Source organism: Mytilus edulis, chromosome 8 (genome assembly GCF_963676685.1).
Source record: "Mytilus edulis chromosome 8, xbMytEdul2.2, whole genome shotgun sequence".
Classification (NCBI taxonomy): domain Eukaryota; kingdom Metazoa; phylum Mollusca; class Bivalvia; order Mytilida; family Mytilidae; genus Mytilus; species Mytilus edulis.
The window spans coordinates 45,254,793-45,280,810 of record NC_092351.1 but is presented as its reverse complement, the minus strand read 5'-3'; the positions used below and the strand labels follow the sequence as shown (position 1 = coordinate 45,280,810).

Here is a 26,018-nt window from a genome sequence, read left to right as displayed (position 1 = left end):
TTAATTAGTTATTGAGGGGTTAAACATAAATAAACTCTAAAAACTATTTAGATGACAATATTGGTGTATAACACAAGAAGTATTTTCTTTATTCTACACATTATATTGGGCAAATTTCAGTATTGTCGTCTATTGAGGAAACACACGCTTTAAAGTTTATAATTATAATTCAAAGTGACGCAATGTGATAAAGTTATGGTGTAATTATTTTTACAGAGAATTCCGCTCAAGCCGATGCTAGTGGCCGTCTAAAACTTGCAATGAGGTGAGAGTTTTTTTGCTCCGTGTTGAATGCCTCACTGTGACTTTGAGATGAAGAACAGCAATTAAAACACTGAAGAGTCTTTTTTTTTTTTGTGCATGAACTGATTTTGTGTCTTAAATGGATACTCTATATCCCTTGTTTTTCTATTTAATTGAAACAGCCGTAATTATTATTGTACATCTTTACATCAGATTCACTATAAATATTATGTTTTAAAAACATCTGTTCAAACGTTTGTCTCGCCAAGTAGGTTAAGTTTGATTTTCTCCAGTACATTCATGTCTGTTATTTCTTTCTCCTTACACACAGCTTCATATTCTTGACCAACTGGTTTCCATTGTGATGTTGGTTTCAAGGCATTTGCTATTTTCTGTAACAAATAAGATAATACTAGTATCTGATAACAAGTAAAATGTAAACGTATGTCTGACTTTATTTATAATAACGAGGAAAGTCCTTGAATTTGTATTTAAATTATCTTCACATCAATACCCACAGTTAATTAACAAGTAGATATCAAATGTCTTAAATATTACTTTCGAATGTTGTGTTGTTGTGGAGAGCAAGGGGTTGGATATGCCCAAGGCACTAAAAGGTTTTATTAAAAAGTGTTATAAATTTGTCGAACGATCATTTATACCAACATATTTATATCAACTATGTCCTGTTGCTGAACCGATGAGATTCAAATGACAAAATATTAAAAGTTACAGCTAAACATCAACAGTAGGAACAATATGCATACTGTATTACTTTGTTGCTCTGAGACCATAAACAAGAATAAATGAATACATACGTTAACAAATACATGTAAGCAAAATCTAAGAATCGATGGGTTTTAAATTTGAAATATGTGTGGCATTTTTTAAAAGTACAAACGTGAAACTATCACTGGGTCGATATCGCTGTTGATTAGCTGTTAGTTGCAGAGGCTATCGTCCAATCGGTAGTCATTGATTCGGTACTGACATGATTTATAACATATGCTTATTCAGAATCCCAGTTCATCAATTAAAAATAATAACGAGACTAAGGTTCCAACTCATTTATACAAAGTTGACCTGAAATTATTTGGTCTATCCTGTTTATGTCCTTTTTGGGCCTATAGCTCCTTATGTTGAAGTATATTTGCGCATGCATTTTCTTCAAATGTCTAGATTTAAGCGATCGTGATGAAGTTGAAAATCGACGAACGGAATGTATAAGTGTTTATTGCATTTAATTAGTATTATTAAATATTGATAAATTGTACACGCATTACTTTATAAATTGAGTCTCCCTCAGCCTTTATGATTGCATCCAATGCACAAATGAAAATAGGTACTATAGGCAAGATAGATATCATCATTCCAATTGTGACAGCTGCTGTGGGATACTTATAAGTGCCGTATGTAGGTGGCTGGTATCCAATTATTGTGGAAATAATCAGTACCTACCAAAACATTATATATCATAATATTATTAATAAAGGTGTGTGTAGTATACCGCTGTTCAAAAACATATATCGATTGAGAGAAAACAAATCCGGGTTACAAACTAAAACCGAGGGAAACACATCAAGTATAAACGGAAAACAACGGAACAACAGAAACACTGAAGTACAACTAACACAAACGCTAATGCAACATACATAGAAAGAAAATATTTGATAACAACTGCCATATTCATGACTTGGTACAAACTCCGTTCAATGCATTGTATAGAAACTTGTTAAATTATTAGAATTTATATTGTCATCTTAATATCTCTATTTTGTTGTCCAATTGACGTTTTATTCACACAATCTTCCTTTCATATTGAATTCTTTCTTGTTTTGGTGTGATGTCATGTTTAAATGGCCAATTGCTATTTGATTTTTATATTTCCCTGACAAACAAAAAATACATACACAACGATAGATTCAGCAGCATGGACCCTTCAAACAAACAGGGAGATCTCAGCTTCTCCGATATGGAAGCCATAATTTGCTACACATGTTGTTCCCGGCATGTTGCTAATGTTTAGAACAAACGTCAGTGTTAAGTCTCATTTCGAGATGGCACAATTTAGGAAAAAACATTTTCAGGATGACTGGAACAGAAATTCTAGTAACAAGAGGGCGCAGTGCCACATGTGGAGTAGGATCTGCTTACCCTTCCGGAGCACCTGAGATCACCTTTAGTTTTTGGTGGGGTTCGTGTTGCTTATTCTTTAGTTTTCTATGTTATGTCTTGTGTACTATTATTTGTCTGTTTCTTTTGAGCCATGGCGTTATCAGTTTATTTTCGATCTATGAGTTTGAATGTCCCTCTGGTATCTTTCGCCCCTTTTTTAAACAATCGTCTTTACATTGAAATATATATTATTGTCCTTACAGAAAAATAGTAATATAACTCCAGTAAACAATCGTTAAACTAAAAGGTGTTAGGGTCTGATTGAAAATAGTCTTCAAGTATATAACCTGTTTCATCATGCAGCAATCTAGTTTGGGACCGGTTAGTTTTGGTACCGGTTCTTCTGTTTAGCTTTTTGAGTTGAAATGTCTGACCCGTTTGGTATATAAGGTTTACCAAATTTTTGGTGTCCCACAAAACTGATGAAGGTGATATTAAATTTAACTTCAATGTTATATAAAATATCATACTTACAAACATTATTAGAGGTGTTACGAACATAATACAGACTCTAAAAAATATCGGAATTCCTCGTCCTAACATAAGATTGACATCATTAGAAAATCTTTCCATACCTGCAATGTTGTTCATTATAATCATTTGATACATCAAATCTTACTTAATACAGTAATGACATCGACCTTGACTTACACTTCCGAAGCACCTCAGATCACCCCCATTTTAGTGGGGTTCGTGTTGCTCAGTCTTCACTGTTCTACATTGTGTTATGTGTACTATTGTTTGTCTATTGGTCTTTTTGGCGTTGTCTGGGTGGTTTTTTTTCGACACACGAGTTTGAACGCCCCTTTTTTTTCGACACACGAGTTTGAACGCTCCTTTTAAACTCTCATCTCCAAATAATAAATAAAGGCCTGGGTCACAATAACGTATTACCATGTATGTCGTCATTCTTTCAGTCCTGATTGATAAGCATTATAATGATTGGTCAATACCACTGCTGTAAGAGATATCCTCCTCGATTCTGTAACCAGCTCGTGATCGGTATTCAACAGTTCTGTTGTGTTGACGTAAATGCTTATTAATATGGTAATACTTAAATGTTTACAAAACTTAGAATATTTAAAATACTAAGAAATTATTGTTACAATATGAATGCATAACCTTAGCTGTATTTGGCAAAAGCTCTGAGAATTTTGAGTCCTGAATTATCATCTCTTCAACTGCGTACTTTATATGGCTGTTTCAACTTTTCCGATTCGAGCGTCACTGATGATCCCTTAGGGGACGAAAAGTCAGTTAAGGAAAGGGAGAGTATGGCAGGACTGATGGTTATTCTGCCAACATATATGTAAAAAAATTGTGACGCTTCTTATTCATAATTTTTCAAACCTCTTAAATCTTTCCTTACACTTAACTTATAAGGGGTTCTTATGCGTGTCTATTCGCATAGATAAACTGTTGTTGTTAGTCCTGGTAATGATGTAACCAATAGTAGTTAAAGCATATTCCATCAAGGGAGAACTTAGAGAACTGTTCATTCATTATATAAAACATAGAAGCTTGGTGTAAATAGCAGATATTGGTATTGTTTAATTAATTAATTCCCATCTGTTTTAACTGTTTACAGTTTGAAAAATAGCATTGAGAATATTTTCCAATTCTCATACTTTTATTTTGTTCTGGAATTTCTATCTCAGAACCTATACTCATCATCTTTTCATTCGAATAGTATCAAATAGCATTGCCTCTAAGTAATTAATTGAATTAAACAGAGTTAACTCTTGCTTCACGTTTAAATTGTAGTTCATGACCAGTTATTTGTAACTGGAAAACTTACATGATAAACAAAATATATCGTTTAGTCAAGTTTGATAAAAAGAATAAATAGCAATCGACATATAAACATTCTTGTTGCAATATTCACAGGTAATAGACATAAACGTACCATAAATCCAGCCTAATATGACACATTCAAGAAAACCCATAATTGGAAGTGACAGGGCAGCAACGTACCAGTCAACTAATTGAAATATGTATATTCCACCCTACAAAGATATCAAAAATATATAATACCTTAAAATGAATTTTTGTCATATTTGTACTGTTACACCAATGTCCAATGTTAAAGGGAGGGTTGGCGCATGCAAACATGTTTGACCCAAACTCGGGCTCCTCCAACCCCTTCCCTTCATTCTGCTTGTCCATGTCTGAAGTCATGAGCCAGTGATTCAGTTGTTGCTGTATATCATATTTGTTTTTCGTCTATTGTTTGCACATAAATCAGGCTATAAATTTTCTCGTTTTTAAATATCAGTATAACAAACCTTTTTTCCTTCTATTCTATGGTGAAGATATAAAACTCAACTGGGAGTAGGTAAAAGTAGTTATCAAAGTAGAGAATTTATAAAAACTGGCGACATCCATTGAACATTAACATTATTAGAATTATAAATAATATGATCAAAAAAGGTAAATTTATTCAACCGAATATGCAAAGGTATACAATATTCCTTGGATTCAATACGGCATGGAAGATGTGGCTCTGCTCTACACAAATTAAACATGGTAATTTTTTACCGACCGGCAGTTAACCCCTTGCCATAGTGAGGAGTCCGTTGTGTTGTCGTGATGCATATTCACACATCTACGTCCGGTCAGAATGAAAACTTTAAACTCGATATCTCGTTTATAAAAGTGCGACACGATCTCCGCATGTTAGGAACCATTGCAACAACTTTTGAAGAGGTCCGCAAGTTGGCTTTTCCAAGGCTTAAGTTCTGTCTCTATATATTACACCCCCATTTTTCATTAGAAGTTCGAATTCTCGCCGTTAATTCATATCGACTTCTTTTAAAGTACCTACTTATAGTATTTATTGATCTTTATTGTTAATTTGTTCTAATCCCTAGTTTGTCTGAAGTATTTTACATTGTACGTTAAGCACACAACTATCAACAAATCAAGATAAAGATAGCTTCGATGATATATCAGTTACCTGTGTACAAAATATTAAACCTAGAGCAAAGCTTCCAAGACACCAAGCAACAGTGAAGAGCTCTTTTCTACGTCGTAATCTATGGAAAGTATCTGTAAAAACTCCAATCACGGCTTCTACTGTAACAAACTAAATAAAAATGTAATTCATTGTTATAAATGTTTATTCTTTTAGAGACCCGTTTTTTTGGGCCATTACGTTTGTAAACATTCGCTTTACAGAGTTTTTGATCGAGTGTTTCCCTGAATTTAATCGAGAATACCTGTACCAATACTGCATTTCATTCTTTCGAATAAACAAACTGCCATATTCTGTACAAGGTAAGCCATATTATTGTTATATAATTGATATACGGTGAATATATAGCTTTATAAACCATTGATCGATCATACCTGATTTGAAATATCAAAAATCATGTTACAATACTAAAAAATGAAAACAACACTTTATGAATTTCATACGTCTCAAGCGCTTTCATAAGGAACGCTAGAAGTCGAATACTTGAAAGCCAACGATGTATACAAATGGAAACATTGTTTTCCTTTAGTAGATGGGCGCGATAGACATATTTTTTTCAACTAATTTTTACCTCTATTGTGTTGTTATGTTAATGTTGTTGATCTTGATCGTTTGAAACTATGATTTTGGAATTTTGAAATTAAATACCACAATTGAGAGAGATCTAAACAAAAGGTTATACGTACTCCATACTAATACAGATGAAGACGTGTCGTGTTTTGGATTAGATTCTATTTTTTTTTAAATGTTTATATTTGAGGATACTGAATAAGGTTAAAGTCAATTCAGTTACATGCTTCGGACGCACTCAATATATTTTGTCTTTTCATCTATAGCGTATACAGATGTCAAAACAATGTTTTATTTGTTAAAAAAGTGAAGAAAAAAAAATCGTTTCATTTCTGGTTATATATATGTTATGATCTTTTTTTATTCAATTGATAAAAAAACATGTTTCTATCATTGCGCATCCTACAATTCATGTTATAAACGTTTTGTTTTTATTATTAGCATATTAAGAAAGAGTAATGCACGGGGCACGCTGGTGCTATCAGACAAAAATCCTAATATAAAGATTATGTACTCACATGACTATCAAGACCAACACATAGAATCATAACAAAAAATATACAGGACCAAAAATTTTCTCCAGGAAGTTTTGATAAAGCCTCAGGATACACTATGAATGCTAGTCCTGGGCCTGAAAAAAAAATAAATTAAAAAAGTGTAAAACACAATGCATTTTACTTATTTGTTAGATATTTATCTTACAATGACCATTTTGTTTTGATATTTGGATATGCCAAACCCAATCAAAACCTAAGAACACAAAGTTACATCGTTAAGTACTAAATAGAAATAAGAAATATGTGGTATGAGTGCCAATGAAATAACTCTCCATCCAAGTCACATTGTGTTAAAAGTAAACCATTATAGGTCAAATTACGGCATTCAACACGGAGCCTTGCTTCACACCGAACAGCAAGCTATAAAGGGCCCCAAAATGACAAGTGTAAAACAAATCAAACAGGAAAACCAACGGCCTAATTATCTATGAATAAAAAACGACAAACGAGAAACACTAATGAACCATATCAACAAACGACAACCACTGAACAACAGGTTCCTGACTTAGGATGGGTGCAAACAAATACATAATGTATGAACAAATATAGATGTTTGGTATCATTAGACAAATATCAATACAATATGCCGAGCTTTGAAACTGACCTAGTCTAAATAATATGAGACAACTTAGTAATAGATTACATGTACAAACGATCTGAGTTTAGCACCTATTCAAAATAGACAATAATGAGCAACAAATCTGTCAGTTCACAGTAATTTTATCACGAGTGCTGATAAGGTTTTTTTTTTAAATCAGTTCATTTAAGCTAAGTTTAACCTTGTTCTAACGATGAACTCATCAATATGACCAGCGCATTGACGGCTATAAAATAAAGGACTGCATGGCTGAAAAGTTGTTATAAAACAAACCATTATGATCGCATGGGTAATTTTTTTATATATAGTTTATTTTATACTTTCTTATATTGTGAAAACAAAATTACCTCCTTTTACAATTTTCTCCAAAGGAATTGACATCTGTCCTGCCATATAGCCAAGGACTGTAAAAATAACCAGCCCTGAAAAAATACTGGTGAATTCACTGATACAGGAGAACATTATGGAATCCCTGTAATAGAAGAAGTCAGAAATATATAAACTTGTCACTTATATATTACCTATACTTTTTTCTTAAAATGTCCTGTACAAAGTCAAGAATATGGCAGTTGCTATCAAATAGTTCGTTTCTATGTATGTTGGCGTTTGTTTCTATTGCACTTCAGTGTTCCTGTTATTCCTGTTGTTCCTTTGTTTTCCTCTAATAGTTGATGAGTTTCCTTCGGTTTTAGTTTGTAACCCGGATTTGTTTTCTCTCAATCGATTAATGACTTTTGAACGAACAGCGGTATACTACTGTTGCCTTTATTTATGACGAACAACAAGTGTGTAGTATTATGGAAGGCCAAGGCAGTAGCATAAACAGACGTTTTACTTATGGAGAACGATTGCATAACAATATTTGTTATAAAAAAAAATGTATAATAGCTATGTGTCGATGCCACTGATGGTGGACTGTTATTACCAAATAGTATAATCACTTCAGAATTGAAAAAGAATATTCGTTATAATAAAAAAAAAATTGAGTAATAGTTCTGGGTCGATACCACTGATGGTGGACTGTTACTACTCAAAGGTATTATTACCCCAGACTACTGTTATATATTACAATCAAACATAATGGAATCAAAAACATCGAAATACTTCTTGGATTTCTTCAAATAAAATGAATAGCCAAAGTCATCTAAGGTACACCTTTCCATAGCGATTTTTAGTTTCTAAGAAATTGACAAGTTTTCAACAAGACATTTTAGAAATTTATGTTATTAATCATGTCAGTACTGAACCATTGACTTCTTATAGCTTTGATATTAAATTTATTCGTTATACCTGATACAATCATTGTCAAACTTATTGAAGCTCGCTTGTGTAATAAGAACTCCACTGCCTGGTCCTAACGAGTAACACACTTGTAGCGCGGCTTCAATCCAGATCTGAAGTATTCAATATCATGTGTTAATATTTTAGAATAACAAATCGAAGAATTCAAATATAGATAAATATTCAACGAGTGACCGAACAACACATTAATACACGAATACGGGTAGCGCATGAGTCAATTATCAGTGTTGTTTGGTCACGAATATTTTTCGATATTTTAATTCTTTGATAAGTTATTCTTATTATCACATTGACAATAGGCTTTTAAATAAAATTAAAGTAGAAAATGTAAGGAACTATATCTTGTTTTACGCATTCACCATTTGCTTTGATGCGACGTTATTGACAACGTCTTGACAACACTTATTGTTGTATGATGCAGAAGAGTGAAATAACTGAGTTTATTTCACATGTGAAATTATCCGTTTTTATTTCACTGGGAAATCACGGTAATTCATTGCAACCAATGTAATAATAAAAAAAATCAGTCAAATGTAAACTAAAAAGAAATATCTTAGAGTGCTAGTACATACAATATCTAAAGTTACAAATGCTTTACGTTTATTTTCTTTTGAACTTACAATATTTCTTAAATTTCTTAAATTAGCATAACTTGGCGCCTCTTAGTGTATTCTGCATCAATAAAATAAACATAATTCCCTTTCCTTTCAATTTTACTGTATTGTTTGGGTCTCGTGTCATTTAAACGGGTATTGTGAAGACATTGAAGACAAAACTGTGTTCTATTCCTTTTATTTACAAATTCGTTAATTTTACAACTGAATTGGTATATGCGTACACACTGTACACCTCTCAAGGAGCGATACACATGTATATCTGAGGGTAGATATCAAATATAACATATTGCACATATCTACTTGCAAGTATATCTGTAATGAAATATAATACACGCGCACACGATTACAAGTATGGCTCTCGTAACAGAATACACCCGTATACCTGTAACATAATCATATGGTATCCTTGCAAAAATCTCTGACGTACCCGAATACAAGTGTTTACATGCTTTAATATCTTCAATGGAGCATACACATATACTCTCGCGAGTAAAATGATAAAAATTTAAATTTAAACATACCTGAGCATTCAACAACTTGCTAAAGTCTGGTCGTAAATACATAATAACACCATTTATTGAACCGTCCAAAGTCAATCCTCTGATCAGTATAATTGTCAGTAATATATAAGGCAGTGTAGCTGTTACGTATACAACCTGTAAAAAATAAAACCAACACGTTATAAATGACATGTGTCCGAAGCGCTTTTCCGGATTTATCTGCACCATGAACGCTCAAAGCCGAATAAGTGAAAGCTTGAAAGCTAAGGATGTAAAAGAACCGAAACAGTCGAAGAGCTATCATTAAGGTGGTACCTAACACTACAGGGAGATAACTCTGAAAGTGTTGGGTACCACCTTAAAAGGAATTACTAATCGAAATGTTATGTTCTAGTCTTGACAATATGACTAAAAAAATTAAATCAGCATCCAGTGAAAGTTTATCGGTTATTTGGTACCGTTACAATTGCTACTTGACTCGTTATACAATATCGTGACATATCTTATTTTTATAGCGGCATGTAATAGGTAAGGAACACTACCTTATTTGGAAATGCATGAATTAGCATACTTATGTCCTCGCACATGTAATGGTTTATTTACGTGTGACGCAATTTATTTTCACCTGAGTTTTTGACCAAGCCACTAAATGAGTAACAATGCATGATAACCTACTACGTGTTTACAATTAATCCAACAAGCGTGTTATTTACTGAAATACAACACATTTTTTCATGCAATGCGGGATTAGCAATATCGGTTAGTTTATCAATGTTTGTATCCACATTTATAGTTCGTGATATAAAGTATTCGGTCCATGCTCAGATTAACGAAAAGTTATTTCTATGCGAAGGCGAAGAAACAAGAGTTTGAATTACCCGATGTACAGCCATTAATATGTTTGATGATTTCAGGTATTCGTCCACCAGACAGCAGCGAAACAACAGTGAAAAAAACAATTATCCATCAGACAAATTAACTAGTATAAACTTAGCCGTTGATAATAGCCGGTGCTACTATTCATGGAGTTCAGCAACTTTTGTATAGCTGGTAGCTTTAGATAATAAGAGAAACATTAGGATCCTATGAATTGTGTGGTCGTAAAAAGGCGGAGAATTACAGTTTGCTAAAGATCTGATGAGACTACTAAAATTTCTAAGATTTCACAAAATTCATTTTATGATATTGTACCTTCTTTTGTGATAAAAAAAAAGTAATTTAAATCGAAGAAAACAATGTGTTTATTTCTTTGTCTTAAACAAAAAGGAAAATTTATCAATCGGAGCCAATTATAGCCGATTATACGGTATAGTTTTTTCTCATTGTTGAAGGCATTACAGATGACTATATCACTACGTAGTAACATCCATTTCATTTGAGCTTAAATGGGCAATCATACCACATCTCCTTATTTTTGTAAACAAACTTCTTTCAAAATGAAATATATTTACTAACGTCTCTAGAACACTAAGTAATATTTTCATTTTGAGAATTTAAAAGGTACAGAACATGCACAAAACCTATATCATCCATCATATTTCATCCAAACTACACAAAGGTCTTTTTAAATTCTTGTCTGACAGTGTTAACAAAATCTATAGGTGTAACTGATTTTTGACATATTTCTGTTTTTGGGACTTTCAAACTGGTCATTTTGTTCTGAAGGTAGTGAAGCAGCAACTGTTGTTTCATTTTGTTTTCGTCTTTGCAAAGTTCGATTTTTTTCTAATGGAGACATTGGAATTTTTAACAGACTCGTACATTTACCAACCTTATTAAAACCATTAATGATGTTATCCATTGTATGTGCGACAAGGTGGTAGCATTGCTATATTGTGTGAAAATTGCAGCGTTGAAAATAAAGCTATTATATTTCTTTTATTTATTGGGTACATTTCTTTTTCTTTTGTATATTAAATAAAGCCGTTGTTTTGTTTTGTTGGTTTGGTTTTTTTGGAGGGGGTGGATTGTTTTACACGTGTTATTTTTGGTCTTCTATAGCTTACTTTTCAGCATTGGACCTAAAATTGCTTTCTTTACAAGATTGCATCTTGGATAGAAAGATGTCTTATTTTGGCACTCATACTGCGTTTTCTTATTTTTATACACAAGGCACGTTTTGGAGAAAAAAAAGTAATATGAAACCCACTATGATACAGAGGATTTGAATAATTGGAGATATTGTGCATACATCAATAGGACAGCAGCCGAACGATAACAATACCTCTGAGGTATATTTTAGGATAAAATTAGCAACAGACGGACATTTTCGATGGATGAGACACTAATTTTTAGCATACGGAATATTGTGGTGCTCTTACTTTTAGTTCAGGTCCTGATGAAAAGTTTACACATCCAGTACAGATAGAAGTCTTTCAGTGCCATTTTAAATGTTTTTCGAGACAAATGTTTTTGGAATGACATTATCATTGAAAGGTTTAAAAGAGCTCAAAAATTGTTCATACTATTCATGTAAAATTTCACCGTTCCACGCCGTGAAATAATTGTTCAAGGACAATGCATAACAATGGAAAAAACCTGTTCAACTACTTTTACATGGCGGAAAAGAAAGTCGAATCGTGAAGCTCGTAAACAATATTTTTTTTAATCTAAGCATGCAAATTGAAGATTATGTTATATATATTTTACAATAAACATATTCGCAGAACAAAAACATTTATTTTGAGAGTCATAGACACTATATTAGTTGACAGTTTTCCCACTAATTCCACGTGTTTTCAAGTAGTAGTATACTCGTAGTAGCTCACAATGCATTGTAGTTCATTGAGGCGATTGGTAAGTTTTTCAAGGCCATATTGGCCTTGTGTTTGGAACATTACTATGCAAATATATTCTGACGTCAGGAAATCTAGAATTCTCGACCGGTATAATCTTTAGTGTGAACTCTTCGGAAGCTCGTTACTTTCAAGGTCAGTTTATCTCTGTTGACATTTGACCACGTGCTGTTTTCATGAAAACTATATCCGATTCATTAATTCCACACATATATTTCCACCCACATATATATTTAACACATTCAAGTTTGCATAATTATGACACGCGTTAAAACAAATGCTGCCTTCTTGGCTTTTTATTTTCATTGCAAATGACGTAAACATGGTTAACATTGCACATACATTTTGTTAGCCCTGGACATGGATTGCTGAGTGTTGGTTTGTCTGTTTGTCTTTTTTCTTTAAACATGGCGTTGTCATTTCATTTTTGATTTAAGAGTTTGAATGTCCGTCTGGTATCTCCCGCCCCTCTTTTGCCTTAACCATATTGACCTAAGCTTCTTTTTATGCCATTTTATCTGAATTGGCTTTCAAAATATTGTAATTCGAGCGCCACTGATGATTCTGAAGGAGATGAAACGCTCGTCAGATGAAACAAATTATAAGCCTGGCATATTTAATTTTTTTTACAAAGGAATAGGTTCAGTAAGACCCATTTTTGGCCCCAAAATATAGCAGTTTTAAAAAATTGTGAAAAAGCAATCTTTAAGCTATTTTTGGGGTAGTAGAATGTTTCTGCTTCATAAATATGGGCTGTTTTTGACAATACATTGCACATACATCTGGGTCTAGCATCATTAAGTCATGCTAAATTACTGAAATCTCCACAATTTTAGCATTTTTGTTAAATTTTTGACGGTTTCTGTCTCAATGAAAGTGGCCGCAATCGTTTTCATTCATAATATTAAAATGAAAGTTGTATTTGATGATAAAACATAATATATCTAAAGGTTGAGGATGGACACGGATGCGGCCACCTTCATTTTTGACAAAAACCATCTGAAAAGTGACGTTTTTTGTCATATTTGATAGATTTTTCATATTTAACCTTGAATCGGAGCGTATTTAATGATTAGATCAGTTAAAATCGTTCACATAAACTAGTCGAATCAATTGAAATAGACACTTAAGTGTTAAAGCTTCTAAAATCGTTAGAAGACTTGAAAGTCGAGGCCAAATAAAGGCAACAGTAGTATACCGCTGTTCAAAACTCATAAATCTATGGACAAAAAACAAAAATCGGGGTAACAAACTAAAACTGAGGAAAACGCATTAAATATTAGAGGAGAACAACGACACAACATTAAAATGTAACACACACAGCAACGGACTACCGGACCTACTCCTTTCAACACTCACATTTATGACATAGTATTCAAGTTATCTATTTCTTGGTCTGTTTTTACTGCAAATTACTGAAGAAACGCTTTTTTAAAATGACTACTTTTATATAGGTTGGGTTATTCCTTTTTTGTAACAAAAAATATATGAAGTATGATAAAACTGGTACCAACCTTTCCAACAGATTTGACTCCCTTAAATATACAAAGGCCGATCAGTACCCAACCACCAAATGAACAAAGTATCATTCGCCAGTTTAGGTCTCCCATCTCATAAATACCAGACGATATCTGTAGTACATTGTTCCTGAAATGTCATAATACTTATTTTAAATTACAAAACTTGATACCACAGATAATCAAAGATGACCACCACTATCAAAATGGTTTTACACAGGACCTCACGGATTCTGTACTTATTGAAACGTCGTCTTCTTTAATACATCTATAACCAATGTGGATACAATTTATATTAACATTGTCTATGATGAGTTTATTCTCTTATAAATCATAAAATCAGTCATTCGGCCCATCGAACTAACAAAACAGAATTATATATGCATAGCAAACCGTGTAGTGGGTTATTTTTGCTGAGTATAAATTTTCGCTAATTTTCACGGAGAGAACAAAATCGCCAAATTAAACTCTGCCAATTTAAAAGTGAACATTCAAAGGTATTGATTAAAGTTATGAATCCGCCAAAATAATAACCGCCAAAATATTTCGTATATCTTATTTAATGAAAATCGCGAAATTTAACACCCGCGAAATTAACCCGCTTTACGGTATTCAATATAATAAAAGTAATTTTCTTATCTAATCAGAAGTATATAACCAAGTAGATTGACATAAGAAGCGGATGCTCGTTCATAATTTACAAACTGTCCTTCCCTACAATTCAGCAATTATTCCTTTTTCACGAATGTGACCTACCGAATTCGACTATTTACCGGATTTGTAATAACATAAGCAACACGAAGGGTGTCACATGTGGAGGAGGATCTGTTTACCCTTCTGGAGCACCAGAGATCACCCCTACTTTTTTGTGGGGTTCGTGTTTGCTTAGGCTTTAATTTTCTATGTTGTGTCATCTGTACTATTTTTTGTCTTTTTATTTTTGGTCCTGGCGTTTGTTTTCGATCTATGAGTTTGACTGTCCCTCTGGTATCTTTCGTCCCTCTTTTATGAAACATATCTTAACTTAAGATCATAAAACGAAATGACCTTAACATTTGCTTTTATCTTTAAAAGGTTGTGATCATAGTGTTATTTACCGGCGAACAACGCCATCTCTTATCAGAGTAAACATGACATTTATCCCCAACCTCTCGGAATAAAGATAAAACTTTAAGACTCAGTCAATCCAATCACAGGGATAAACAAATCTTACTGCCAAAATTCTTCTTGAGCTGTTATCCAGGACACATTTTGGTTAGTCAATGTCAGTGATGAAGTGATGTTGGGGTGATGAGTCACATTTTCTGTTGCATTTGTCTCAAGATAGGAAAATGTTTTCGAGTTTCCTAGACGGCCAATGAAACTACTGTCTAATGCACAGTTCGGACTATTCCATTCATTAGTGCATGTTGTCCAAGGTAAAGGACTGATAAATGAGTTACCGATATAGTACAAACCCCATCCTAGAATGATCGTGTAATACACATTCCACATGAAAGTTGGTACCATGAATCCAAATCCAAGACCTGACGAAACATAAGGTAGGCATTGCATTTTACGATTTTTACTTTTAATAGTAAATGCTTACATAGTTAATTAACTACATTACCCGTGCAACGAATAACTTGTCTTGTCATGTTTTGAAACATTAAACAGGAAACATGAAAGTGAGCGATCGATACTGAAAAATAGATGGGATAAATAACTGTTATTATTAACATGTATGAAAATACCTATCTAAATTAAATACTGTATTATAACTCATCAAATATACCAGGCTTAAATTACGAAGTTGAACAGCATTGACGGCTATGCGTACATAAGGGAATACCTCTTTATCAAACCTTTTAACATAAATTAAAACAAAGACGTGTATGTATATGTATAACGTTGAAACCCCGAAATATTGGCTACTTTACTAGTGATTATGTCATTTGCTTAGGGACTTTCCGTGTAGTATTTTCCTCAAGTTCGGTATCTTTGTTATTGTACTTTTTGCCAGGCATAAAATTTAATACAATTCATTGAACAGTGGACATTCTAACATTTACGCACAAACTTAAACGCTATCAAACTTAATCATCTTACATGCATACTTATTTTTAATTATTGTACGATTTTACAGTTCAAAATACAAACCTTTAAACATTGGACAAATATCCCATACATGAAGAAGTCCTTTACCACTAAATTGCCCCATTGCTGTCTCAACAAAAAATAGTGGTATGCCACAAAATATCAGAAAAAACAAAAATGGAATCAGAAACGCTCCTGAAATATAAATCAATAACTTAAAAGTACAAAAGTGAATTCCAATACGTAAATCTTTATGATTAAATATCAATGAAAATGAAAAAAAATGTATTATAGTACGGCGGCTTTGTGAAAAATTGTGCACATCCTGCTACAAGCATGAAATTTGGCATAGACCTGCCTCAACTATTTCTCTTTTATTTCAGATAGGGAGGCATTTGAAAAAAATAACTCACTTCCGGTAAAATCCAAAATGGCGGACACCATACTTAAATTAGCCCAATATCGAAGGCTAGTATGTGAAAAGGTGTTATTAACATGCTTCTATCATAATATTTGGTACAAACCTTTGTTTTGTACATTTTTTGGATAATTGATATAGATAAGATGTCTTCAAAAACCCTACTTCCGGTAAAATCCAACATGGCGGACATTGTAGTGTACTAAAATAAGCTTATTTTTAGGAAGGGTAATTGAAATGTGTTTTAAAGTATTGCTACTATCATTATATTGTGCAGGAACCTTTCTTTGGTGCTTTTCATGGATACAATGTATAAAACATGTCTTTAAAACCCTTACTCCCGGTGATATTCAATATGGCAGACATAGAAATGTTGATAATTTTTCATTTTAATGTTCAACTTTTTTCTAAATATAAAGAAAATGTTGTTTTTTTTACCTGGTCATTAAACTTTTGGCCTTAAATCATCCTCAAAACTACTAATTCTATTCAGCTTTGTATGTTTAAATACAAAGTTAACACTTCCGGTTCTTAAACATCTTAAGAATGACTAATTTTTGGCCCCAAATTCAGGTTTATTCACAATCGGAGAGCTTATTTTCCAAATTTACAAAGATCGTGGTAACTAGTGTTTCTTACATCTATAATGTACAAGCTCCTGATAAGATGAAGAGGCATCACAAAGAGTTGTCCAAAAGGGTTCCCATGGATCATATTTTTCCCTTCGCCATTCATAAGCGTCTGGACTAGTTAGTATAGGAACCAATACCAAGCTTGTTACTCATTCGCCCCCGCCATGGTATATTGAACGTTTAACTTGCTGAAAAAGACTAGACCGAGTCATGGGAATAGCCTCAATAAGTATTTCCTCTTCTAAAATAAACATGTTTTCTGGCTTCGTTAACCCCATCTGATAAGTTTGTTCGATCTTACAACAAAACCACGTATCGTTTTATCAATGACATTGTCAAATCCATATCTGGTGATGTTGGCTGATCAATCATCATTCTGAATGATAGAGTCACATCTTCAAACACCATCCATGTCACCAACGCTCAATGCCTAGTGTATTTGAAAGGTCATGGATAGATATATATCTGAAGCTTTTTCCACTTCCAAATTCAAGCCAAAGATTGTCTGCCCCTATGTCACTGAATAGCGAAACAGCAATGACAGCAACATCAGTATCGACTGTTCGAGTGATGACTCAGTCAAGTCTGTGTTTCACTGCATCAGACACATGCATCTTGATTCAAGTGTCAGCCTCTTCATGTGAACATGGTGCTAAACTTGAAACATCATCATGTGGTTGATAACACAGAACATCCTGAGCAACTGTTACTACAACTACCTCTTCCTCAAAATCTATTGAGCAAGCTGTTGCGAATGAAAACTTAAAAGTTGTTTCTTATTTTTCTCATTTCTCAGAAAACTTTGCCAATTTTGAGGATTTTGTTTTGACTCTGGATTTGTCTGTGTATTCCCTGTTTCCTAAATGTAGCTCTTGCTTCTTATAACAAATGTTCAGGATATTCTATCTTATCAACCTCGTGATGTATTTCACCATGTTCACATTAAGAGGCTGACAATATAATCATGGTGCATGTGTCTGATGCAATGAAACACGAACTTGCACGAGTCATGATTCGAATAGTCGTTACTGATGATGCTGTCATAACTGTTTCGCTATTCCGTGACAGGGGTAGACGAACTATGGATTGTGTTTGGGAGGGCAAAAAGCTTTGGATAAATATATATCAAAGACCTTTCAATACACCTGGCAATGAGTGATTACACACACTTATTGTGATCCATGTCTTTACCGGTTGTGATATGGTTCTCTGATTGCTTGAAAAGGAAAAAAAGACTGCGTGAAAAACATTTAGGGCAATTGAAGATGTGACTTTAACATAAAGAATGATGATTGATCAGCCCAAATTACTGAGGTTTAACTGTAAGATCACACAAACTTATCAGATGGGGTTAACATGGTTAACAAATCAAGAAAATAACTATTTGGGCAAAAGGAAAGACTAATTGAGGGTATTCCCTCACCTTGGTCTCGTCTTTTCCAGCATGTAAAACGTGCAATATACTAAGACAAGTGTTTAGGGGGACGAACTTGATATTGGCTCTTATGCTACCCGGTTCAGGCGCTAATGGATGGCAAAGGGACAAAGAGGATCACTTTTAAATAACTCTTTCTAAGGCCTCATCATTTTGTCAGAAGCTTGTACATTATGGGTGTACTGGAGAATGCGGTTCAATGCCAAAAAAATGCTACATCCTAAGCATCAGAAACAAAAGCCATAAAATCTACAGTTTTAATGGACACATACTACAACAAGTCAAGCATAACCCGTACCTAGGCCTACAAATTTCGGAAGACCTCAAATGGACCATCCACATATTAAACGTGGCAAAGAGAGCAAATTCAACACTAGGCTTTCAAAGAAGAAACTTGAAATACTGCCCACAAGATTGCAAAAAACAGCTTACATCTAGCCCGTCAGATCAACGATGGAATATGGAGCCATAGTACGGGACCCCTACACGGTAACAAACATGAATAAGCTACAAAGGATACAACGTCAAGGGGCAAGATTTATCACCATAGATTATAGGTCAAAAGAGGACGGGTGTGTCTCCAATATGCTTGCCCAACTGGAACTGCAAGACCTCAAGATAATTGCAAGACGAACAAGCTAGAAATTGATATTTATGTACAAAGTGGTTTAGGGGCTGATTCCCACTATTGAACCAGACGAATTTCTCAAAAAAGCACGTCCTAAGAAAAACATAACTGCCAAGAAGTTCGAAGAATAGAGAGGGTCAAATCTGCTCTTGCGCCTTGTCAATAAATCGGCGGCGCTCTCTCAAACCGTCATATTAAAGCCAGAATTGGTTTCGTCAAAGTATTCATACAGATACAGATACAGATATAGATGTCGCGGTCGTTTTAAATGTGGAAAATCGGGTCTCCCGTGCACTGCTTTGTATGCACGTGGTGGTGACTGTGAATAAACATGTATTTTAAGCCAAATAGTAGTAATGTTTAAGTACTTTAGTAATTTTGTTTTGTTTTAATCAATCTATATAAAACTTTTAATCAAAGATATGGATTGAGGACTCATTTCTTGAAATTTACGCCATATTGGTTTTTTTTTACAGGAAGTGTTATTTAAAAATTTCCTACAGAATAAAATTAGTGGTTTTGAGGATAACTAGAAGCCAAAAGTTTAATGACAAGCAAAAAAGAACAACAACAAAAAACATTTTCTTTACATTTTGAAAAAAGTTGAATATTAAAATAGAAAATTGATATTTCTATGTCCGCCATTTTGGATATTACCGGAAGTAAGGCTTTTAAAGAGATATGTCTTATACATTGTATCCAAGAGAAGCACAAAAGAAAGGTTCCTGCACAATGTAATGATAGTAGCAATACAATAAAACACATTTCAACTACCCTCCCTAAAAATAAGTTTATTCTAGTACTATGTCCGCCATGTTGGATTTTACCGGAAGTAAGGTTTTTGAAGACATCTTATCTATATCATATATCCAAAAGTAGTATATAACAAAGGTTGGTACCAAATATTCTGTTAGTAGCATGATATTAACACCTTTTCACATACTAGCCTTCGATATTGGGCTGATTTAAGTATAATGTCCGCCATTTTGGATTTTACCGGAAGCGAGTTATTTTTTTCAAATGCCTCCTTATCTGAAATAAAAGAGTAATAGATTGAGTATTTCTCACATATGTGTAAAGAAAAGACCAAAGGTTACCTAATCCTACAATGGTCAAACAGTTATCTAGATCTTACCTCCCCCATTTCTCATACAGATGTATGGAAAATGCCAGAGGTTACCTAATCTCACCATGGACAAACAGTACTCAGATCCTGCCTCAATTTATTATATAAATAAGGAAAATGCAAGAGGTTACATAATCCTACCATGGACAAACACTATTCTAGATAATACCTCCTCCAGTTATCATATAAATAAGGGAAACGCCAGAGGTTACCTAATCCCATCTCGGACAAAAAGTTCTCCAGATCTTACCTCCTCCATTTCTCATACAGATGTAAGGAAAACGCCACAGGTTACCTAATCCAACCAAGTAACCAATAATCGACAAACAATACTCTATTTTGTTATTCCATTTTCCCCTTTCGGAAGTACTTCGCGTGCTGTCGTTGCTTTCATTTTTCATTTTCACTAATTGAAAAAATAAAAAAAGTTATTATAATACAAAAAAAATACTTCGTAACTTTTTTAATCATTCATAATCAAAACAGTTTGAAAGGAGAGGCGAAAGATACCAGAGGGATATTCAAACTCATAAGTCGAAATTAAACTGACAAAGCCATGGCTAAAAAAGAAAAAAAAACATCAATATACAAACAATGGAACACAAAATTCAACATAAAAAACTAAAGACTTAGCAACATGAACCCAAACCCCCCCCCCCCCCCCCCCTCCCAATAAAAAAACCAACTACGGGTAATCTCAGTGCCCCGGAAGGGTATTTAGATCCTGCTCCACATGTGACACCCACTGTGTTCCCTATGTTAGTACAAACCCGGTAATAAGTCTAATTTGGTAGGTCACATTCGGGAAAAGTGACGGGATTATAGCTACGACATTAGGTACATATTCGCTATCATCTGTGAAATGGATATTCCATAACGGTCAACCAGCTCGTCATTGCGTCCTTAAAACTTACGAAGGAATGATTTCAACTTTTCCACTTTCAACTCTTGGTTTGATAGGTTCCTGATGAGCAACAACTCTCTATCAAGGAAATCATGATAGGAAATACAAGCCCTGGAATATCATGTCAACTGGGAGACATATGCTCCGTATGCAGGTGCTGCTGGAATGTTGCTACATAAAAATAGAGAGTTCACAATTGGCAAGCTGAAATCATCTCTTTTGTCGTAAAGTTTTGTTTTTAACCAACCCTCATCATAAATATAAGTCAAGATATGAGGCAGATATAACTGTATCTGTTAATTGTTTCCTTGATCTGAAGTTTGATTGGATAGATGTGTTCAACATTGTCACCAAATTTTGAATTATTTAGTGAGAGAACACCATCTTCATAGCGGAAAGTAAAGTTAAAGGATACAGCCAACTCGTTTTCTTTCTTCCAAAGCAGTTGCTGACTAAATTCAGCCTCATATGATTAAAGGAACAAGTCGGCAAGAAGAGGGGCACAGTTTGTTCCCACGGGAATGCCATTGTTTGTTGAATACACGTCCTCCAACTGTAACAAATATGTTGTCAATCATGAAATCAAGCATCTTGATGATGTCAGTTCCAGAAATTTTTTTTTTGTTTAAACTAAATTATTTTTTTACAAAGTAGGATTTATCCCTCCCTTAGACTAGATACTCATATCAACGTTTGCCATTATTTTTTATGAAACAAAGCAGGACCAAGTCTTTCAGTTTGTCTTTTAGTTTGGAATGTGGAATGCCTGTGTAAAGTGTAGAAAAGTCAAATGTTTTAATACTTTTGCAAGATGAAAGAGTCTTAGATTGTATGCACTCTAAAAAATCTTTGGAATTTTCAGTATCCACATCTGATTCACGCCACCTCTAGCATAGGTAGTAAAAAAATAACTTTGAAACCCGGCTTTGATTACTTATAAAATTGATGTTAATAATTTAAACAGAAGTTTCATTGAGGACTTTGAAGACCCAGCAATAAACCGTTGTTTGTACGGACACTTATGTAGTTTATGTATCTGTTCCGGACCATATGAGTATTTGGACCATACGCGTATGGTCATGACCATATGCATATACTCATATGGTCCGACCATACACGTATGGTCCGACCGTACGCGTATGGTCGGACCATATGAGTATAATACTCATTTAGTTATTAACGGGCCGGACCATATGAGTATTTGGACCATATAGGTATTTTCTTTTTTCAAATTACATTATAAACGTTTTATTAATACAAAAAAAAAATATCTAAACAAAAAGTGATAGTTACATGACAATTTATTAATTTTATAATCCAAAAACTACGTAAAAATTAAATATTGATGCCATAGTTTTCATCACTAGTTACATTCTTGTATGTAGGCTTGGGGTGACATTCACTTCCACAAGGTATCATATATTTTATGCATTCGCAAAAAATTTGTGCATGCACGATCCTTTTCATTTACAACGTTTGTTTAGTAGTGAAAAGCTAGCCTTTTTGCAGCTGTGTACAGTGATACCGAGATCTTTGGCTATTCTGATGTCTACGGTGTTTTTAAGAAGCTCTAGATCTCAAATATCGTAAAGTAACTGCAATACACCATATTCACAAGACAACTTAAATAAACTATGTTACTTTCCAGTGACTTCTTGTGTAACAGTTCACTAAGAATATTTTGGAATTTAATTTTTAGTCGACATATTACCATTCACTCGTAATAACAAATCGGTAATGATCATCGGTAATGACCATCGGTATAAAATGTGTACAATTTGACAATTAAGTAAAATTAACTATATGAAACTTCTTATTTTTATTTAGCTTATTTTTTTTATTATAATATACTAAAAACATTACCTATATGATAGCGTCTTTTTAATAAACGGCCATACCATCTGAAGAGTTTAGAAGAATTAAAAGTCAACTACAGCAGAATGTTAATTACCCCGCCCATACGCGTACGGTCGGACCATACGCGTATGGTCGGACCATATGAGTATATACCCATATGGTCATGACCATACGCGTATGGTCCAAATACTCATATCTCATATGGTCCGGAACATATCCAATACAGTGATGGACGATCCAGTTTTTCAACTTTGGTTGAAATGACCGGATTGTGCTGAAATGTTTACACAATCTGTTGTATTGCATTGAAAAAAGCAATTGTTTTCCTTATTGACATAATTTTGAGAAGACTTTTTCGAATACCTGGATTTCATCGCTGTTCCTTTGAGTACTTCATAACCGAATTGTTCTGAAACGTTTTCACAATCTGCCAACCCGTATTGCATTCGAACTTTCTTTATAATGTTTTTATATAATGTATCTTATTGTTTTGTTTGAGGGTTTCCTTTAGAAAAACTTGGTCATAACAAAATCTGAAATAAATTAGACACATCTGATGACACTTTAATCAACAACTCTTTCAGTATAAATCGTTTTATTTAACTGTAAAATTGTAAAATAAGAACAATTTTAATACATTACGAAATTGTACGTCGGACATTATACATTAAGGTCTAAATTATTTTTGAGATTTCCAAGGGTCCATCATGTACTTAGCCATATATATAAACAATTTTGTGTTTGCATTTTATATACATTTTGCTCGTAAAACAGTTAACGGCTTTTCCAACATGGGGAGCGGTAATTTGAATCTGTGAGTTCTGCAAACATATCTTTTTTAGTATAGATATGCGAGTTCTACTCACAGTTATGTTCTAGTAAGAATTTGTGTGTTTTTCTCAATTTTATTCTGTACAAAAGTCTTCTTAATTAATTTCATACGTTACAGCTTCCATTAACGAATACTGAATTAGAGAGCAAATATGTTATAAATAGACAATAATAGTGCATTGACTTGACATATCAACGATATAAGGATGAGGCTTAGAAACGGGGAAATGCGAGGCTGTGCCGAGCTTTTTCACCGTTTCGGGCCGAATCCTTATATCGTTGATATGTCAAGTCAATGCACTATTATTGTCTTTATACTGCAATCTAAAAAAAAACATTTTCAATTGTTGTTTAATGTGATAATGTTATTTTTTGCTTAAATATTGGAAACTTCTCCCTTTTATAAAAAGGCCTCATATCATGCAGGCGGTGAAATATACAACACGATGAAATGTACATGGTGAACGAATTTGTTTGAGAGTGAACTAAAATATCAGCAATAACCATAAAACATAATAATTTATAGTTTGCAAACCAAAAATATTTAAAACAAGTGAAATATGTTATTTTTCTAAAAATTGCAAAAGAAATAAGTTTAAGTAGTTGTATACATTGGAAACAAGAACAGGTTGAATAGGTCGTATGAATAATTAATTATAATTATAATTTCTAATTAAATATTCATGAGGAAAAGTGATATCAGGTCAGTGACTGTATATGACATAGAAATATACGGTCAACGCATTTTGACTGCTCAAATAGAACGAGTGCAGTATAAAGACCATTACGGTATTGATTCCAGTTGACATTTTTAAATGCAAAATAACTCAGATTCAAAGACCCGAAACATAAACTTCTTCTTCATCATGAGACAAAATTGCAAACTACTATGTCTATCATATAATCTTTATTGATATTTTAATCGTAAACCTATCTGTAAAAGTATCTTTAACAAACGTAAATTCGTTCATTACTTGTATGTAGAATCTGATAATAGCAAAACAAGTACATGTACACAATTTATAGCTTAATATACTGTATGGGTTCTACTTATAGCTGAAAGACGGTGACCTACATACATTTCTTTCATTGTATCATTGACAAGCATATCCGATTTACTACGTTTTATATAATAATTCATAGTCGATTTTAAAAAAATATTTTTCGTAAATTATGTTTCATGCTACATTAACCATCTTATTTGGATTCATATACATGATATATGGCGGTTATACTCCATTAACTGATGTTTTCAGTTACGCATGAAAGATCTTGAAGGATGAGTTGCTCCTTTGAAATAATGAAAGGCAGTATTTTGCTTTTTTAAATGAACATTTAACAACCTTTGAACGTTTCTTATTGTAGATCATCTCATAAAATGACGGAAAATGAACTAAAAAGAAGTAAAAATAAGGAGAACATAATATAGTATCTGAGTATCTTACGATACTGCGAACTGTTAGTACTGGAACTGCCACCCACCCAGTTACATGTTATCCTGCAAAAAGAAAAGAACAAAAAGGATTTATCACTGATTAGAATTGAATGCCTACAGTACACAAAGTAAAGTTTTAAAAATGTGGGACGATGATGGCTTTTGACACACTCAATAATAGAACGAATGAATTTTTCATCTTCGGAATAATTTGCTGTAGGTTTTGCACTTCAGAACAATTGCAATTTTAATTGTATACTCTACGGGGTTATAATAACATAAACAGTCCCAATTGCGATGGGTACCCATTTTCATTTTTATAATAATATTACACAAATTAGTGACACAATTGAAATATGCTGCTTACGTTTGTGATCACTTTAGCGCGTTTAGCTTTTTTTATAACAACAAACAGAAATAAACATTCTACTGCTATTCAGTTTGCACCATTCACTTTTCACTGATAAGTAAAGGTTAAAATGTTATTGTAGCAACTTCTTGAACAGTTGCTTTATTATATTCGCAATCTTACTTTGTCAGTAAAATATTTGTTGAATTTGTAGATGTAGGTGTTTAAGTATAATTAACATTGAGACATCAATCAACCAGAGACCAAAGTACTAGAATGTAAGCAACTATATGTCACCACACGGCTTTCAACAATTGGTACTATCCGTACCGTGTAATAAAAGCCCCATGTATGACCAAATGTGAAACAATACAAAAATCAAAACCAGCTTATGAGTGCTATAAACAAATAAACGAAAAACGAATGCGGCACACAGCAACCATCGACAACAATGTGTGCCGGTTTTGTTTTAATCAGAG

At 33.4% G+C, this 26,018-nt stretch overlaps 1 protein-coding gene across 3 annotated transcripts; it reads right to left on the bottom strand.

The window, feature by feature from the left end:
- Positions 1 to 434: 434 nt before the first annotated feature.
- On the bottom strand, positions 435 to 25,255 carry LOC139485697 (sodium- and chloride-dependent glycine transporter 1-like). 3 transcript variants are annotated; one of them, XM_071270339.1, is made up of 15 exons: positions 25,201 to 25,255; positions 23,288 to 23,457; positions 20,414 to 20,569; positions 15,988 to 16,119; positions 15,062 to 15,374; positions 13,846 to 13,978; positions 9,558 to 9,692; positions 8,408 to 8,511; positions 7,465 to 7,589; positions 6,481 to 6,593; positions 5,375 to 5,503; positions 4,325 to 4,424; positions 2,893 to 2,993; positions 1,527 to 1,697; positions 435 to 635 (listed from the first exon to the last, which is right to left on the bottom strand). In XM_071270339.1, the coding sequence occupies exons 3-15, from the start codon at positions 20,562 to 20,564 to the stop codon at positions 492 to 494; spliced, it is 1,851 nt and encodes a 616-aa protein (XP_071126440.1). In that variant the 5' UTR covers positions 20,565 to 20,569; positions 23,288 to 23,457; positions 25,201 to 25,255; the 3' UTR covers positions 435 to 491. The 3 variants fall into 3 exon arrangements, with proteins under 3 accessions (XP_071126440.1, XP_071126441.1, XP_071126442.1); XM_071270340.1 differs by having other exon boundaries at positions 25,238 to 25,255; XM_071270341.1 differs by lacking the exons at positions 20,414 to 20,569; positions 23,288 to 23,457; positions 25,201 to 25,255 and having other exon boundaries at positions 15,062 to 15,529.
- Between the last annotated feature and the right edge of the window lie 763 nt (positions 25,256 to 26,018).